Source organism: the organism of the source record quoted next, unplaced genomic scaffold, assembly GCF_019419815.1.
Source record: "Pyrus x bretschneideri cultivar Hongxiangsu unplaced genomic scaffold, Pyrus_bretschneideri_v1 Contig26, whole genome shotgun sequence".
Taxonomy (NCBI): Eukaryota; Viridiplantae; Streptophyta; class Magnoliopsida; order Rosales; family Rosaceae; genus Pyrus; species Pyrus x bretschneideri.
Window position 1 is genome coordinate 2,503,224 of NW_025999568.1, and position 17,225 is coordinate 2,520,448.

At 36.6% G+C, this 17,225-nt stretch overlaps 2 protein-coding genes across 3 annotated transcripts; one reads left to right on the plus strand and one right to left on the minus strand.

Moving 5' to 3' along the window:
* The first annotated feature begins 4,617 nt into the window (after positions 1-4,617).
* LOC103948849 (thionin-like protein 2) lies at positions 4,618-5,663 on the plus strand. The gene is made up of 2 exons (XM_009359929.3): positions 4,618-4,985; positions 5,310-5,663. Exons 1-2 carry the CDS (start codon positions 4,691-4,693, stop codon positions 5,372-5,374), a joined length of 360 nt encoding a protein of 119 aa, XP_009358204.2. The 5' UTR covers positions 4,618-4,690; the 3' UTR covers positions 5,375-5,663.
* A 7,502-nt stretch (positions 5,664-13,165) lies between these two features.
* On the minus strand, positions 13,166-16,479 carry LOC103948848 (nuclear pore complex protein NUP50A). Of its 2 annotated transcripts, none has more exons than XM_009359928.3 (2): positions 16,171-16,479; positions 13,166-14,895 (listed from the first exon to the last, which is right to left on the minus strand). In XM_009359928.3, exon 2 carries the CDS (start codon positions 14,829-14,831, stop codon positions 13,560-13,562), a length of 1,272 nt encoding a protein of 423 aa, XP_009358203.2. In that variant the 5' UTR covers positions 14,832-14,895; positions 16,171-16,479; the 3' UTR covers positions 13,166-13,559. The 2 variants fall into 2 exon arrangements, with proteins under 2 accessions (XP_009358203.2, XP_048443160.1); XM_048587203.1 differs by having other exon boundaries at positions 13,166-15,221.
* Positions 16,480-17,225: the final 746 nt, after the last annotated feature.

Genomic DNA, 17,225 nt, shown 5'->3' on the forward strand with positions numbered 1-17,225 from the left:
GACTTGGTTGAGGAATGATTACCCGCTGCTCGCGCGTAGGAATCCTGATATGCCTCAAGGGTATCTTTGTCCTCTTCTATCCAAAAATCAACGTGTCACTTTGTGATTATTTTTGGCTCCACAGTACGTATGACCAACGATCAAGCAATCATTTGTAAGCACTTAATGAATGCCTCTGCCAAGCCGTTCTAGGTATGAACATGGGGTACTAGATGTTCAACTTCAACCCAATCGACATGCAATAGTCATCAAAAGTTTTAGATGTGAATTATTCAGCATTATCCAATCGAATAGATTTGATTGGATAATTAGGGTGGTGAGCCCTGAGCTTGATAACCTAAGCCAACAATTTGGAGAATGCAGCGTTCCTAGTGGACAACAAGCACACTTATGACCAACGTGCGGAAGCGTCAACCAAAACCATAAAATATCTAAATGGTCCGCAGGAAGGGTGAATTGGTCCACAAATGTCCCCTTGAATCCTTTGTAGAAAAATAGGAGGATTCAAATGAATATTTTCATAAGAAGGTTTAATAATAAGTTTTCCCATGGAGCAGGTTTGACATGTGATTCCTTGAATCGAACCTAAATTTCGGGTTAGTGGATGCCCGTGTGATGATTTGAGGATACGGCTCATTGCTGTTCATTCAAGGTGTCCCAAATGATCATGCCAAAGTGTAATTTTGTGCATGGTCCCAGAGGTAGGGCTAGCCATATAGTGGCTTTCTATAGGGCCTATGGCCGTAGTATATAGACCACTTAGCATACGCTCAATTTTCTCTAAAATACGCTTCTGGCCATATTCGTAGGAAGTTATGCATAGAAATTCAACTCCATTGTCTACATAGGTTTTAGCGTGGTAATTATTATCTCTAATGTCCTTGAAACTTAACAACGTTCTTCCGGAACGTGGAGAATAAAGTGTCTTATCCATGGTCAAAATTTTACCATTGAACAACATTATACGTGTCTTATTGTATCCTTCAATCAAGTTGGATAAGCCTAAGAGGGTTGTGAGAGGTGCATTCTTAGGTATAAAGTTAGTGAAATAGATGTGTTCACAAAAAACGGTGTGCATGATTGCACTATCTGCTAGACAACTAACTTTCCCACTAGTCATACCTAGAATAAAAATTAATTTGAATAGGTCACATGCATAAAAGTTCTAAAAATGAATATCCATTTAAAATAATTTAAGTATTCAAGGATGGTAATTAATTAAAAACTTAATATCTAAAAACGAATCACCAACAAATAATCCAAACATAAAGGAAAAATTGTTCAAAAATTAAACCAAAAACAAGGAGGTTCGGCCACTATGTGGAATTCGGCCCCATTGTCTAAATTTCAACTAGAAAATAGTTTATGTCTATGATTCTAATCTTCCATAGGGCTAATAGCCTCTTAAAAGTCAGAAACCTCCATCTTGGTATTCTCCGGTTCATCCACTTGCACAAAGTTTGATTCAAACTCCTTACGACGGGAATGATATTCAGTTACAACCTTCTGAGGAGCTCAGCAAACACGGGACCAATGGTCAATTGAACCACAACGATAACACATGTTTGCATCTATGGTTTCAGATGCTTTGCCTTTATTCTTGAAGTTTGGAGCCTTGGGAGCAAGGTTAGGGCACTTATGGGTTTGGTTTCCTCTCTTGGATAGGCCTTGGCTCTGTTGACCTTGACGAGGTGGCTTCTGGCCGCCCCTACCACTTGTATTTTGACATTTTAGGCGTTTGTTTGTGCTATAATGTGCTTCAAGCACAACAGTCGTCCCAGTAGGTCAAGCTTGATGATTTTTCATCAACAGCTGATTCTGCTTTTCAGCGAGAAGTAAAAAAAAAAGATCAAATCCGAAAACTTAGTGAACTTATGAGCCTTATATTGTTGTTGCAAGACAATATTAGTAGCAGAGAAGGTTGAACAGGTCTTCTTTAGGAGATCCTCTTCGGTCAAGGTCTCGTTACATAACTTGAGAAGTGATCGGATTTGACAAACATTAGAATTATGTTCATTCACATACTTAGAAGTCTTGGAATCGCATATGTTGCCAGTCATGTCTTGCTTCAGGTAAGAGAAGTCCTTTTGGTGATCAGCCAAAGTGACCTAGAGTGCTCGTGAATCTTCTTCAACAAGGTACTCGGTTTGCAGTGCATCATGCATGTGTATTCAAATGAAGATCATTGCAATGGCTTTCTCAGCTTCGTCAACCGGGTTGTCCATCTCATCTTCAATGGTTGGACTCAAATTTTTTGTAGTTATGTGGAATTTCACATCTTGGACCCACTTAAGGTAGTTTCTTCCGAAGACCTACAAGAAGTGGTTAATGTAATGGATAAAAAAAAAAAAAAATCAAACCATTCACATAGGAGTAGAACATTCAAGTTCTAATAGACATGTATTGATTTAAATTTGCATGAAAAACTTTCGGTTTTCATGGGTGATGTTTTTAAGGAAAACTTCAGGTTTTCAAACAAGGCATATTTCTAGAAACTTCAGGTTTCGAAATAATTATGAACTTCAGGTTCATATGCTCTTGCAGACTAACACGCACACACACACACACACACACACACATACATATATATATATACACACACACACACACAGAAATATGGAACAAGAAAATATGCAAATAAAACTTCAGGTCTATAATTATAATTGAATTAATTATTTTGAATTTTGGGCCAAATTTAAAGTGTGGGTGAAAATTATAAAACCCAAAAGTACCTAAAAAATAGGCAATTAACACTCGAGGCCCAAAAATTTGGACCAAAGCCCACGGGTGGGCTAAGAACGTTTAAACTTGCAGCCCAGACTCAAGAATTGGGCTAGGTTAAGTAGATATAGGCAGTGTGCCCAATATACCTGAGGCCCAGATGGATGTGGATTAGGTGTGACGCGGTGTGGTGTATCGATTCTCCAGCAGCAAGCTGGGATTGTGTGTGGCGTTGTGCACGGGGACACCAAAGCCTAATTGGGCTGGTGTGTTCATGGGTCGAGGGTCCAATTCAACCTAATAGGCTGTTTGGAGTTAGGCTGTGTCGGCAAAGACAACCAGTAACCTAAAAGAGGGTGTTGTGCGATGCAAGCTCGAGGGTCCGAGGCCCACTAGAGCTCGGGTCTAGAAAACCTAGGACACCCTAGCGGCACTGGGTGTGGGATTTCGAACCAGAAAAATCTCAAGTGTCGCTTTAGGAAACTTCTGTCGGTCAGTCACGGTATAACAATGCACGAGGGTTCAATTGGAACCCTAGTTTTGGACGGAGACCTAAGTTTTGACGTCAAGGGAAAGGTCTGGGAAACCGTGAGGATTCAAAGAATCCTTCAAAAAGTTGGTTGTCGGATTTTTCGAGAAAATAATTGTCTCCGATGATGGTTGGGTCCCAAAAACACGACTGCAGGTCGTGGTGTCCCAAGGACGACCATAAGGCTATAGCCAACTACAAGTGGCGGTTGGGCTCATGGGTTCGATGCCAAAATGGCGTCGTCTCAAATGAAGCATAGGGTTTTGCTTCAATGCATCGCAGCTAAAAGGGCTCGCATGAGCTTGGGTTTGATTTGGACAAACCCTAAAATAAATAATTTAATGCATAGACATATATTTGATGCAATTCATGGCAATATCAAATTCACATAATTCAACAATCTTGGATATAATGCATACACAATTTATGTAGAATCTAAAATTTGAAAAACGTAAAGTTGGGTCATGCATTATGGTGAATGTTCAGGCTATCAGGGCTGCAAAAATATCGAGATAAAAAAAACGTTGTTTTGAAAGAACCTAATCGCGTGATGATATTGGTGAACTAGTTTGATGCAGAAAAATTTGCACGTCAGATTCCTAGGTGCAGCAATAGGAGCGTGTTAGTAATTTGTTGTTGCCTATATTTAACTGACAAGGTAAGGGGGTGGCAGCACAGAGAGAATATAGAGAGAGATGTGTTTGTAGGGTTGTGTAGAGGATGTGTTATTCCCTTTACCCAGTGCCTTTATTTATAGTAATAAGAGAGAGAAGAAATCCTTCTCTTCGAAGGAATACAAGTCCTAATAGGGAAGAATAACTAGAATCAATTAGGATTTACACAATCACACTTAAATAAGAAGTTTATAATAGAAATAAAATATACAGATGGGATTTGGAGCAGGGAGAAAAAAATTAACAAAAAGAAAAATAATTACATAGATTATTAGGAAGTGCTTTTACTTCTATAATAAATTATATCATTAAAGATATAATTATTGATACATAAAATAATTTTTAATTCAAGTGATGAGACTTATTTTGATAAGAATAAGTATTCCTAATATTCGTTAAAAAATTGAACTTATATCAAATTTTATTAATTCCTGTTTAAAATATTTTTAATAAGTTTATTTTTGTATGTTCCACATGGAACCATATTATTGAAGAAGTGAGTCCCCCTTTTGTCCATATGTGCATAATAACAGAATTTATTACGGAATTATAATGGAAGGACCAAATTGATGTGCGGTGGAAAATTTTAAGGACGAGATTGATTGATTTTGAAATTGAGGAACCAAAATAAAGAGTTTGCCCAATTAAAGGGATCTGTTTGGGATAAAAATCCTTACAAATAGGCGTCAAGACATGTCCTCTGCCATGTAGCTTGGTTTCATTTGTCATATCTTGGTTTTCACTAGGCAAAGAGAATAATAGTAAGATGGATAAGAAGGGATTGAGGCCAGTACCGGTGGCTTATTTAGTGTTGGGGATGTTGATGCTGGCGGGGCAGTCCAGTGCTTCTTTCAAAAGCTGCTTCGAGAGTTGCTTCATCCTCTGTGTCATCACTCCAAACCACTCCGTTAGCTACTGCAGTTTTCAGTGCTTGAAAGATTGCATCATACCAAGTAGATCTCCTTTAGATCATAGCAATATCCACAAAGACAATGTCTACTTCTGCAAACTTGGATGTGCTTCTTCCTTGTGTTCCAATCTCAGCACTAAAGAAAACCCAGGTACCAATATTTAATATTCGAAGCCCTCACTACGAATACTTTCTTCTCCACAATCAATAATATATAATTATGTGTCAATTTTTGTTATTATTTAATTTAGCATGTAAAGAAAATAAACATACAATTATATACAACAATTCTTTAGAAACAACTTTTCCCTTCCCCTATATATATGTGTGCAGATTTAATTTGAAAGTATTCATAGATGAGTGCAAGAAATCTTTTGATATTGTAAAAAAAAAAAGCAATTCCCTTTTAATTTCTTTAATTTTCTTAATGTAATTTATTTTCATTTTCTTACTTTGAGCTCTCATTTGAGTGTAGAGGTTGAGAAGGTAGGCGGCTGCGTGGATTCTTGCTCAGAGACATGTACCATCAAGAATACCTGAGACCGGACGAGGATTCCTTCTTGATTTTCTTTGTGAGGATCCAAGGAATTCTTATATTCTATTCGTTCATCGTATATTGTACGATCAATTTTAGTTAGGGACTGTTTGTATTTAATTTTAAATAAAAAATTGAAGTGATTTCTGACCCCCATAATTTTAGTTAGGTACTGCTTGTATTTAATTTTAAATAAAAAAATTGAAGTGATTTCTGATCCCACAATGTACGATGAACGGATAGGAGAATAGGATCCAAATCGAAGCATCGAAGATTAGGGTTTGGTTAATTGATGGTATTATTTTTGCATATGGGTCATAAATTGATAAAATATTATGGGAAGCTAAATTGAAATTAAAAACCATAGATTACCTGCACTTTGTATAATTTGTCTGGATCCGACTTGTTTATTTGAAAAGTGTTATCTATAACACTATGTTTGGATGAAGAAATTTAAAATTACTAAGGAATTTTAAAATAACAAAAATTGAAATGACAGGATTTTATTTTCTAGATTTTGTAAATTTTCTTGTTTGGTTAACTTAAAAGAACAATGGAATTGAATACAGAATTTTTTATTTTTAGACTCTTAATCACAGAAATTAGGAAAAACACCTATTTACATAGAATTTAAACTTGGGAATTGGAGGTCCCAAATTCCAAGTTTTTTTCCACGCGGAAGTTCTAAATTTTTATGTTTATGAATCCAAACAAAAGAACTGATGCATGTCTATTTATAAATTCTAACTTTTACCCAAGTTCCAAGTTTATTTCCCTCATCCAAACATAATATAAGTTCACGGGTTTACCTACTACTAATACCCATGTGGGTTCATTATTTGTAATGATCAACTACTTCTTTTAAAATATATTTTCCCCAAATTCATGGCATGGCCAAACGGATCATTATATTTACTTGAAGTTGTTTTATTTTTATGCTTTATAACATGTGATATTTTAAATTACTTTAACTCGAGAGATGAGATTCAAAGTCATAAGGAGAGTGAACACACTATAATGATCAACTGAACTAACCAACGTAAGAGTGATACCTTGATTTATTATTAATTTTTTTCTTCCAAAACAAACTAAATTCACCGATATTCTGAAAATACACACCCAAGGTGGGGACAAGTGGTACCACAGTAGTATAGCCCGTGAGCTGGTTTTAAGGTCGAGACAAGATGATAACATGTGAGGATGCAGACCCGTCCGGAATCTGTAGTCATTATTTATAGATGATAGTGTTTTACTAGGGTATTATATCATTGGGTTAGGCAAAAGTCAAAATAATCTAACAATAGCACAACGGATCCCAGCCTTCTTCAATTACCCTCCAATCTTCCATCCCTCTCTAACCCCAAAAAGCCAATTTCTATTTATGAGTGTTAATTAAATCATTGGTATAAGTTTGTTGATCATAAAAATTATAAAGCCTACATCATCCTACATCATTCTTATCAATGAGAACATGCTAATTCACAACCAAGTTTGGTCGGGTGAGTAGAATAAATGTGGTGGTGGTGTCGAATGCGGTGCTGGCTGCTGCACTTGAGCGACTACGGCCGATGAAGGAACATCTCTTCCCCTAGGGTTTTAGAACTTGAAGACAAGGTTGCCTAGTTCACTGTGAAGTTCAAGATGACCTGTACCACATTCGGCTACCTCAACTATATTTGTGAGAATATAAATGAGCTGAATTGGTATCAAGCTATAGGGGCACATATAATCAAAGGAGATGATCATTTTATGATGAACATGGTTCGGCCGTCTAAATGCCGAACTAAAAAATGCACTTGAGAGTAACCAATCATAGAAAACTTCACTCCGATGGGAAGCAAATGAAGTGACCTTTTTCAGCGAAGGAATCAAAGATTCTCCTCTGAACTAAAACTTGGATAGGTAACCAACTGAACTAGAAGTGATGTTCCACCTAACTAAAGGTACGTCCAGAGCGATTAGTTCTATGGCTCCAGTGATGTTCTAACGAATTGAATATGTGCCGAATGAGGGGTTAGGTTGTGAAAAAGTTCAGTATAGAGTGAGGGTTTCACTTAAATCGTTTAAGTTGCTTATTGAATTGAAAGGGATTTTCAAGTTGCAAAACCTCTTCTATATATAGGATACCTTCGTGAAAAACAAGTATGCCTAGGTAGAGTCCTAATGGGATCATGTCACTCATCATTTGCCTGAATATTCTTTCTTTATCCCTTTTAATTCCTTGCATAGCCTAAACTCATCTTCATCTAGTCTTGGCTTCTTTGATTCCAACTAGGATTCTAAACTTGACACATTATGTGATTAATTCCTTCTTATCTAATCAAGAATGAATTTTGATCCTTGGGACAATCAACATTTAATTACTTTATTCTGATCCTTGGCAATTTCAATTTGCCTAGACTCATCTGGTCCATATCCACTATTCTAAAATCGACCTAGACGGCCGCCTAGGCGTTGGACAGTGGAGGACCGAATCGATTTAAGCCAAAAGCTGAAGAACAATGGGTTAGGGGGTAGGTGGTCTAGGCGACTTAGGTGTGGCTAGGTGGTTGAGATTTAAGGTTCCTTTTTTTTTTTTTTTTTTTTTTTTAAAAAAAAAAAAAATTAAGTTAAAGGGTTTTCTGGGTAGCCAACCCCATATTATTTCTCTCGCCTTTTCGTATTTCTCTTCTCCATGTCTTTCCGCACGATCCTATTTACATATATTGATTCATTGAATCATTGATTAATCTATCATGAAAGATGTTGTCAATTTTAGATTACGAAGTATTGAATTTTAGAATTTGGTTTTTGATTTTTCTTATTTGTGCTGCATTAATCTGTGACAATGCCAATACCATAATGGCTTAAGTTTTAACTTTTCTAAATTCTCAATACAAATATATTTTTTTAGAGTGTAAGTAGACACCTATTTATATGTTATATAATAAATTTAACTAAATCCGTCTAGGCCCCCGCTTAGCCGCCTAAGTGTCAGGCCCCAGCTTGCCGCCCGACTAGTGGCTGGCTAGCATCTTTTAGAAACTTATCCATATCTGATCTTAATCCTAACATGGTCCTATTTTCATAAAGACTCGGTCGAATCAACTCTTTCGTTGCCTAAAAGCCTAGTAGCCTGAGGGATCTTTACTGGGTTGGCAGATGTGGTATACCCTATCTAATTGATCATTTGATTAGTCAGGGATATAATAATAAACTATGTCCTTGCGTGTTAAATTAAGAAGTATTCTGAATTGCTATATTTTTTGTCTAGATGACATAAATTTCACTAAAATTTCGGAAGAGCTTGAGAAATCTGCCCCGCACCTGAAGACGAAATTTGAGATAAAGGTTCATGAGAAAACTCATTTATGCCTTGACCTGAAGTTCATTGTTCAAACGGTATTCTGGTTCATCAATTGAACTACACCCCAAAGGTGTTACCTTCTTAATATACCCATGATCATCCACGCTAGATACAAAGGAGACCTTTGAAAAAGTTATGGAACCCGAAGTTTCATATGTAAGTTCAACTTTGCGCTTTGTTGTACTTAGCTCATTGCATCAACAAGACATGTCCTTCGTTGTTGATCTATTGACAAGATACATCACTGCGCCTAAACGAACCACTAAATTTTTTTACTACCCTGAAGGTACTATGGATTTAGGCTTATCCATACACATCCTGAGAGGATCCAACCCTTCTGATCTTCAGAATGATGCTTGCCTTGCTTGTTATGCTGATGATGATTACTTATCAAACATGCACAAGGCACATTCCCAAATGGTTATGTTTTTACTGTTAGGGATACTACAATATCTTGGATGTCCACAATATAGGTCTTAGTTGCAAAATCTTCGAATCATTTCAAGCTCACTGCACCTTACTACGCCATGCGTAAGAGATATGGTTGAGAGCTCTTGTTGAGCAAAATCGAAATACCTACGATTTTTTATCCATCATTGAGTTCCAATGACAATCTGTAAAGACAATGCTACATTTTATCGACCAAACCAAGACATGATGCATTAAAAAAAAGTCAACATCAAACATATTGTGCCTTTCTTACATCAGCAAAGCATTAGAAGATTGAAGTCAAGCAGATTAGAAGATTGAAGACAACCTTGCCAAAGTAGCTTATGTTCTTTCCGCTCAAAGCGATTAAAAAGAACCAATTAACCTCTCGATAAAGCGTCCTCCTATTTCCCCCGACACACAGCACAAATGAAATCAGGAGACTCTTCGAATCAAGTGAGAACATCTTAAAATACAGCAAAGCGACATATAGATAATGCGCTACTTTGTTTCTCATATCATTGTATCACGTGTTTCGCCTCTTACATGTTAAAAAATATTTTTAATGCACTAATTAAAAAGGTTTAACTTTTCAGATTTGACCATGCCTCACCAACAACCGTTTTAAAACAAAACAAAAAACAAGAAAAAGAAAACTAATGAAAATGGCTTGAAAACTTTGAGTTTTAATGATAAGGACAAAATAAAGGGTAAAGTAAATAGTACCTGGATTGACTTTTTAGTGTAAAAATGTGGTTTTTCATTAAAGTGAACAGTACCGTGGGGTTTTCGTTAAAATTAAAAATCATAATTCTATTAGTAAATAGTTTCTCTGATCTTTTGAGTGGCAGTTGTTCAGAGCTTAGGTGATGGTTTTTATGTTTCTTGAAGTTTGTGCACATGACAAAGGACAATAAGAAAGAAGCTTGATCTTTATTGGAGATAACTATCAGTGACTGCAAGATCATCATAAGGCGGTGTGGTCTTTGCTTGTGATGCCTTTACAACGAATCTACCATTTGCAAGATTTATTTGAATGCGCGTCTTCCATGATTATTGTTCTAAAAGTTTTCGCCTAGCACCATCTAGGATCCGTCTAAACGCTAGACGGCTGGCCACCGTCCCGATTAATGCTTAGATCGTTTAAAAATTAAGAAATGGTGTTTAGACCTATTGAGGCACCCACCTAGCCCGCTCATACCCGCCTAGGTCGCAACTTATTTTGACAAAAAATAGATCACTTTCATTTTCCATTTTATTTTTTCAATAAAATTGTAAGAAATTTGTTGTATACTTAAACAAACACACATTATATTTTCATTATGTTCCAATACTTCATTATATATTTGTCATTCTATTTTGTAGTTTATAATGAAATTATATATATTTTAAGTATAAGTAGACCTGACACACCCCGACCGAAATCAAGGCGTGCTGGCCGGGGTGACGTAGCCATGTGTACAGTGCGAAACCAAAAATAATATAAAAATACGAATAAATAAAAACCAAACTAACTAAAGCACTAAATAAGAACAAGTGCAAGATGAAATAAGTGTGAATTCACAGCCAAAGCATAAGTGCAGTCCAGCAGGACGAAAACTAATTATACAATACCTAAAGGTGACCATACAATGGTGATAATCTGTCAGAGCTGCCATAGATTCCTCGCAAGGCACCAAAAAGCACTCCTAAATAGAACCTGGAGGGGCGCAAAACAGAAAGTGTGAGTGGGCAAAAACAAAGCTTTTCAAAATCATTTCATTTCTCAAAGTTCTAACCCCTCGCCGTAAAACCTGTATAATTTCCCAAAAAATAATATATATACCACAACCATGCTCAGAATAACAAAATTCACAAATATGCCATGTCGAATATCTCAGCATAAAAATATGTAAGCCAGATGATATAAATCAATGCAAATGATATGTCATCCAGAGTCACTTAACGTGATATGTACGGCTAAATCTAGAGCTCATCCATCTAGCCAGAGTCACCTAACGTGACCTGTATGGCTGAAATCCACATCTGAACAAATATACTTGCACACGAGTCGAAAGCACCTAAAGTGGTCTATACGACAGGACTGGGTGTAAATAAATACGCTTAAGTGCTACGATCACATGAAGACTATGCGAATAATCGCGGGTCACCTACAAGTCGAAACCACCTATCCAAACTATTTATTTTCAGGAATAATTATCAGTAATAAACCCAACTAGACACTAGTTTAATTAACTAACATTACTTATGTTTCCCTGCTTTGATTTCGTGATTCTTCACACATTGATTTATAACCAACATTTAACCACCAAAAACATAAGGTTAAATCTCACCTTTACATCAACTTCCTTCACATTGCTCAGTTCCCCAAACAAGGCTTTTATCTCGATTATTTAATCTCATTTTTTTGTATGTCTGCATCTAATGTATCGTTAGACTGCCTACATATCCTAAACAGGGATCAAGCCAATCATGGTTCACATAAACACAACCGTGAGGGCATGATCGGGGCCCAAAACATACAGTATCGTGCTACGGTGGAGTTGAACCCAGTATGTTGTGGGAGCTCGGGCCGAGATGTGAAAAGACCCGGCATTTGTGTCATGTTTCTCAGGCCCGTGTCGTTTTCGTATCATACCCGATAGCTTAACGGGTCGTGTCGTGTAATACCCGTTAAAGTAAATGAGTAATATGACCCGACTAGAAATCAACCCATTAATATTATCAGGTAATATGACCCGACCCGACTCGTTAAGAAAATATATTTTAAACCAATAAAATTGAAAATGAAAAACATAATTTGACCCAAAAAAATGTAAAACATAATACTAAATTAGTATATACATACTAAATATCGGAGTTGACGCTTTCACGAAAGTTGTAAAGCTTTTCATTACGAGTGATTACATTTTTCACACTTCTACAACAATTATTATTAATTTTGCACTCAAATAAAAAACAATGTTCGTGAGATTTGGAGGGTTTTAAAAATCTAAACGACCACGGACCCATCATCTAAGCGTTGATGATGCAATTATGAACGTTTATTATGTTTTCACATCTTCCAGACTTACACATTAATGATTAGGAATTTTGTTTATTCATGAACTCCCTTAAACATACTATTCATGAGAGTTTGTATGGTTTAAAAAATTCAAATGATCATATACCCATCCTCAAAGCGTAGAGGATGCGACTACAAGCGTTTGCATTTTTTTTTTTTTTCATATTTTTCATACATGTAAATTAATTATTATAATTTTTTTAATATTTTTAAATTACTTGATATTTTTATTTTTAATATGTTTTATGATTTTTAATCTCAATCTTTGCCTATAATATACTATAAAATTAAATAAATAAATAAAATTTAAATTTTAAAATTTATATAGAATAATAATTAATAAACAATATATACATATTCATTATATCTATTGTATTTTATAGTAAGTTTTTTTTAGTAGTTTAAAAAATTACAATCATCAAAATAACTTTTTTCTTATCGTGTCGAAACAGTTTATCCGCGTGTCACTCTCGTATAAACCTATGAATGACCCGTTATTAACGGGTTATTATCGTGTTGACCCGAAACCCGTTATTTTCATGTCGTTTACATGTTATGTTAACGGGTCATGTAAGAAATTGTCAAGTCTAAGTATAAGTAGACACTTTATTAAACAAACTATAAAAAATTTACTTAAATTCATCTAGTCCGCCTAGACCCCGTTTACCAACCTAGACGCTAGGCCCTAGCCCGCCGCCTGACTAGCGCCTAGCGTCTTTTAGTTACAAACTAGACTCACGTTCTCTTAGTCACCTAACTATTAAGGATTTATGACAATCTACCTTTGAATTAGATATCAAGTGTTGAGATTAAAATAATGCATATACATTTTATTCTTTATTGTTAGATCAAATTTAATAATGAACGATCACGTGTTCCTTGGCCAACGGGTGACCAAACCAACGAGACTATAATTATAAAAAAGAGAAGCACTAGAAAGGAAAATGAAAGAGTGGATCAAGAGAAAGGAGGGTGGTAGGAGTGATCATAGATCTCCAATAGCACAAGGTAAAACGGTAAGGGTATCTCACAGACATAGCAGTTTTAGCACATTACATATGAAGGGACCAACCAACTATAAAACTCTGTCGAGCATTCAACGCCCCAAAGAGCTTAACACAGTCTGTCTTAAGTTTATCCAGAATGTGTTAATACGGGTCTTCCGAATACTAGACTGAAATTAAAACTACAACAAAATGGGCAGGACTCTATAACTCTGCTACAAAAGGGCTTCGGAACCGCCGGACTCTAAAACAACTTCGCTTTCTTCCCAAAATGGGGCAAGGACAACAACAGGGCAAAGTCACGACAGGAAATGAAACTCAGCAAGCATTGACATTAAGCTACCTTTTCAATCATCTGATGCCTTGGGAGAATTTTCTGGAGTCTTCATGGCTGTAGGTGCCTTTCCTTTATCTTTATGTGCTGTAACAGCAGCGCGAAATTCCTCGACTACGGAACCATCCTTGAACTTCAAAGCAAAGGTGGAAAGCCCATCCTTCTTTTCATCGATGCTGTTCATGCAGGCAAATGTAACACCTTTCTTCTCCATGTTCGCGAGCTTCATGTCTGGGTAAAGGCTTGCATTCAGAATTACCTTTCTAATTCCCTTGAGTCTCATAACAAGTCTGGCTTTCTCAGATTCAGATACATTAACTTTCAGATCTCCCTTTCCGCGTTCCTTCCAGCCTCCATCAATAAACTCAAACAACGCAGCATCAGCAGTGAAAACCACTTTCTCATTTTCTTCCCCAGTCTCAACTGCAACCTCTTGCATTTGCGGGAAGGCAGCACCATCACTCTTGGGTACGATCGAGAGGCCTGATGTGCCAAAGAGTGAAGAACTTCCATTACTCGAGAGACCAAAACCAGAAGGCTGATCGATATTTGATCCAAAAAGTGAACCAGAGCCAGTACCCAATGTGGGCCCATCCTTTGAAATAAGCCCAAATGAAAAACTGGATGTGGAGAACCCAGTTCCAGAGATATTTGTGAAGGCATTTTGGCTACTCGAAAGCTGTTGGAATGAGCTCAACGAGTTACCTTCTGGGCTTGGATCTACATTTTCGCTTTTGTTATCTTTGTTATCTTCATTATCTTTCTTATCTTCAATTTCAGCCTTTTCCTCTTCCTCATTTACTGTCTCACCCCCATTTGTCTTATTTTCACCCACATCTGGTTCAGGTTCCGTTGCCTCACTGGAAATTTCATTGTTCTCCTTCACAACGTTCTCCTTATCTGCTGCAGAGTCATCCCCAACTTGACCAGCCTGTTCGACCTTACTTTCTGGCTGCTTATTATCCTCATCTAAAACTCGTGTCTCACAGGCATGTGGTGAGCTAGCTGCACCTTCAGCAGGGGCTGGACTTTCTTCTGTTGGAGGAACCAAGCGTATACTAGCAAAAGGATTGGAAGTATTAGAAGTGGGGGCCGATGTAGTCTGCTGGCGACGAACCTTGACAATTCTTCTGGTTGCCAGCACCTCCTCACTGGCCCTCTTGAAAGTTCCTGTCTCTGGTTCAGAAGCATCGTCCTCGTCATCAAGGCCTGGGTTATCCCGAGAGAGTTCCCTCCCAGCAGCTCGCTTCTTATTAAGTGGAAGGCCATTTCCCGAATCAGCCATTGACAAATGAATTAAGAAAATAGGATTAACGAACCAGGATAACGAGTATTTGGGAAGCCAATATCTGCAAATCATCATAAATTATACTTGTTCACAGAACCCAGATGAACAGAAAACCAAAGTTACTAAACTCATAGATCATTTACTACCAAATGCAGATAAAACTAAACGGGTAAATTTATTTGAACGAACTAACAGCATTGAGTAAAACTGCCAAGAATTGCAATACACCGTGTCTAATCAAAGAAAGCTCCGATTATAAGGAGTGACAAACAAAGGAAAGAAAATTCCATGTCATCTGAAGAGTCAACCACATTTATCAACAGAACACCAGAATCTTTTCATAACAGAGTTCCACCAACAGTGGACTCCATATAAGAGGGCAATCAGCTACAAAAGAAATTCATATCAGAACAACAGAGCTCGTGACAGCTTGGGATATAATGTTTTATAATTTTTTCCAATAACTTAATAACGGAGAAGCGACTTTTCTCCCCTTCGCATATAACTTGAAGCAAAAGACATTAAACATATGTGATTACAAAACAATACATTTTTCTTATCCAAAATTGTTTTATCATATGCATACAGGCAATGGACGAAACAAACTGAAAGCTAATAACTGAACCCGAAAACATATGTCAGAACAGAATACAAGTGCACATATATTAAGATATCAAGCCAAACCCCTCAACTGAAACGTCGGAATTTGAAATTTGGAAAACGCAACAAAACATCAAATGAATCGAATACATCCACAAATTCTTATAGCAACAACGGTGCGAGAATGCTAAACAAAAAGTCCCCAAAACTCCATTTAACTGCCCGTAAGGTACTCTACTCAAGAGTAAAATTTAAAAGAAAAAAAAAATACAGTTAATTTGGTACTAATCAATTTTTTGGTTCGTTCCCAAATAATAAATAATTCCAAAACCTAGGTTGAAAATAACAGTTTATTAAAATACCATAAATCCTAGCTAATAACAACATCGAATTAAAAAAAAATCTCTATCATTTCTTGGCACTCTTTTAGCTACCGACAATTTCCTCAGCCACCAAACAGGGAGTTAACAGCTAAAACCCTACTTTCCCACAACTTTCCAAAAACAAAACCCTATATAGCAAATTCAATCAAATCCAGAGAAAATAAAAACAAAGCAAATCGAAATAAAAAAACCACAAACAAGCCATATGAGCCACCAAGAAAAATGAATCAAAATATCACAAAAAATATGAAATTACATATGAAATCCCAAAATATTACTCAGAATCTAAGTATATCAAACTGAAATTGCAAAATCCCGAATTCAAAACTGGGAATACAAGGATTTGGACTTACCGGGAGGCAAAGATACGCAGAAGCAGAACCTAGAGAGAGAGAGAGAGAGAGAGAGAGAAATAAATGGGTGATTTTAATTTTTGTGCTTTTCGAATTGCTTGTGTATATAAAATGTGGTATTGCAGAGATTTACTGGGAAAATTTTGGATACGAAGGGTTTAATTTTTTGATTCAAGTGGGAACCCAAGGGATTTTATTGTGCGTGGAGACCTCTTTCTCTCATGTGGTTTTGTAGGACTTGCATGTGATTTCAGGGTCGGTGCTAAGTTTTTGGTCCGAAGATTTTCTATTTGGGCTTCCGGAAACTACTGGGCCGGGATCCGCATGTGTTGGAAGGCCTCTTTTTGATTATTTTTAATATAAAGTACTAATTCACACTAAATTAGTAAAGATCACTGATGAAAATGTGTTGAATCCTTGCATAATAGCGTGGTTTCGAACTTCGTTGATGGCTAATCTAAAAATCTATTGTTTAACCAAAAAATGTAGTTTCTCTGTCTATATTAAGCTAATGCTAGCGAAACCATAGTTTCTCTACCTCCTTAACATTATCCATGCTAAAATGTTATGCCTTGATATTGTAGACACCGAAATTTCAGTGAAATAAATGTTAACCAATGTATTAAAATTACAACATTTATTCATTTCACTTACATCACACATTCATTTCACCTACAAACTCCATTCATTTCACTTACATCACACATTCATTTCACCTACATTACACATCTACTTCACCTACCAACTCTACTCACTTCACCAAAAAATGGATGGTGGTGATTCACTCTCTTGGCCTATAAATAGCCTTCTCCATCAAGAGGAAAGGGAAGAGGAATTTACATACACACCAAAACCTTGAAGCCTTGAAACTCTAAAGCTCCCAAGAAAATCCCGAAGGATCAAGAAAGCACTCTTCGTTCTTCGTCAAATCCTCCTTCGAGATCAAGCCCCAACGGCCCCTTGAATAAAGTGTTCATCATTCATCATCCATTTATCCTAAGATCAAGTCTCAACGGCCCTTTGGATCAACAACCTCAACAAACCCATACACCCAT

Coding starts and splice junctions, on each gene's coding strand:
- LOC103948849 (XM_009359929.3), top strand. CDS start 4,691: ATGGATAAGAAGGGATTGAGGCCAGTACCGGTGGCTTATTTAGTGTTG. Junction 4,986..5,309: donor CAGCACTAAAGAAAACCCAG/GTACCAATATTT, acceptor ATTTGAGTGTAG/AGGTTGAGAAGGTAGGCGGC.
- LOC103948848 (XM_048587203.1), bottom strand. CDS start 14,909: ATGATGATTTGCAGATATTGGCTTCCCAAATACTCGTTATCCTGGTTC.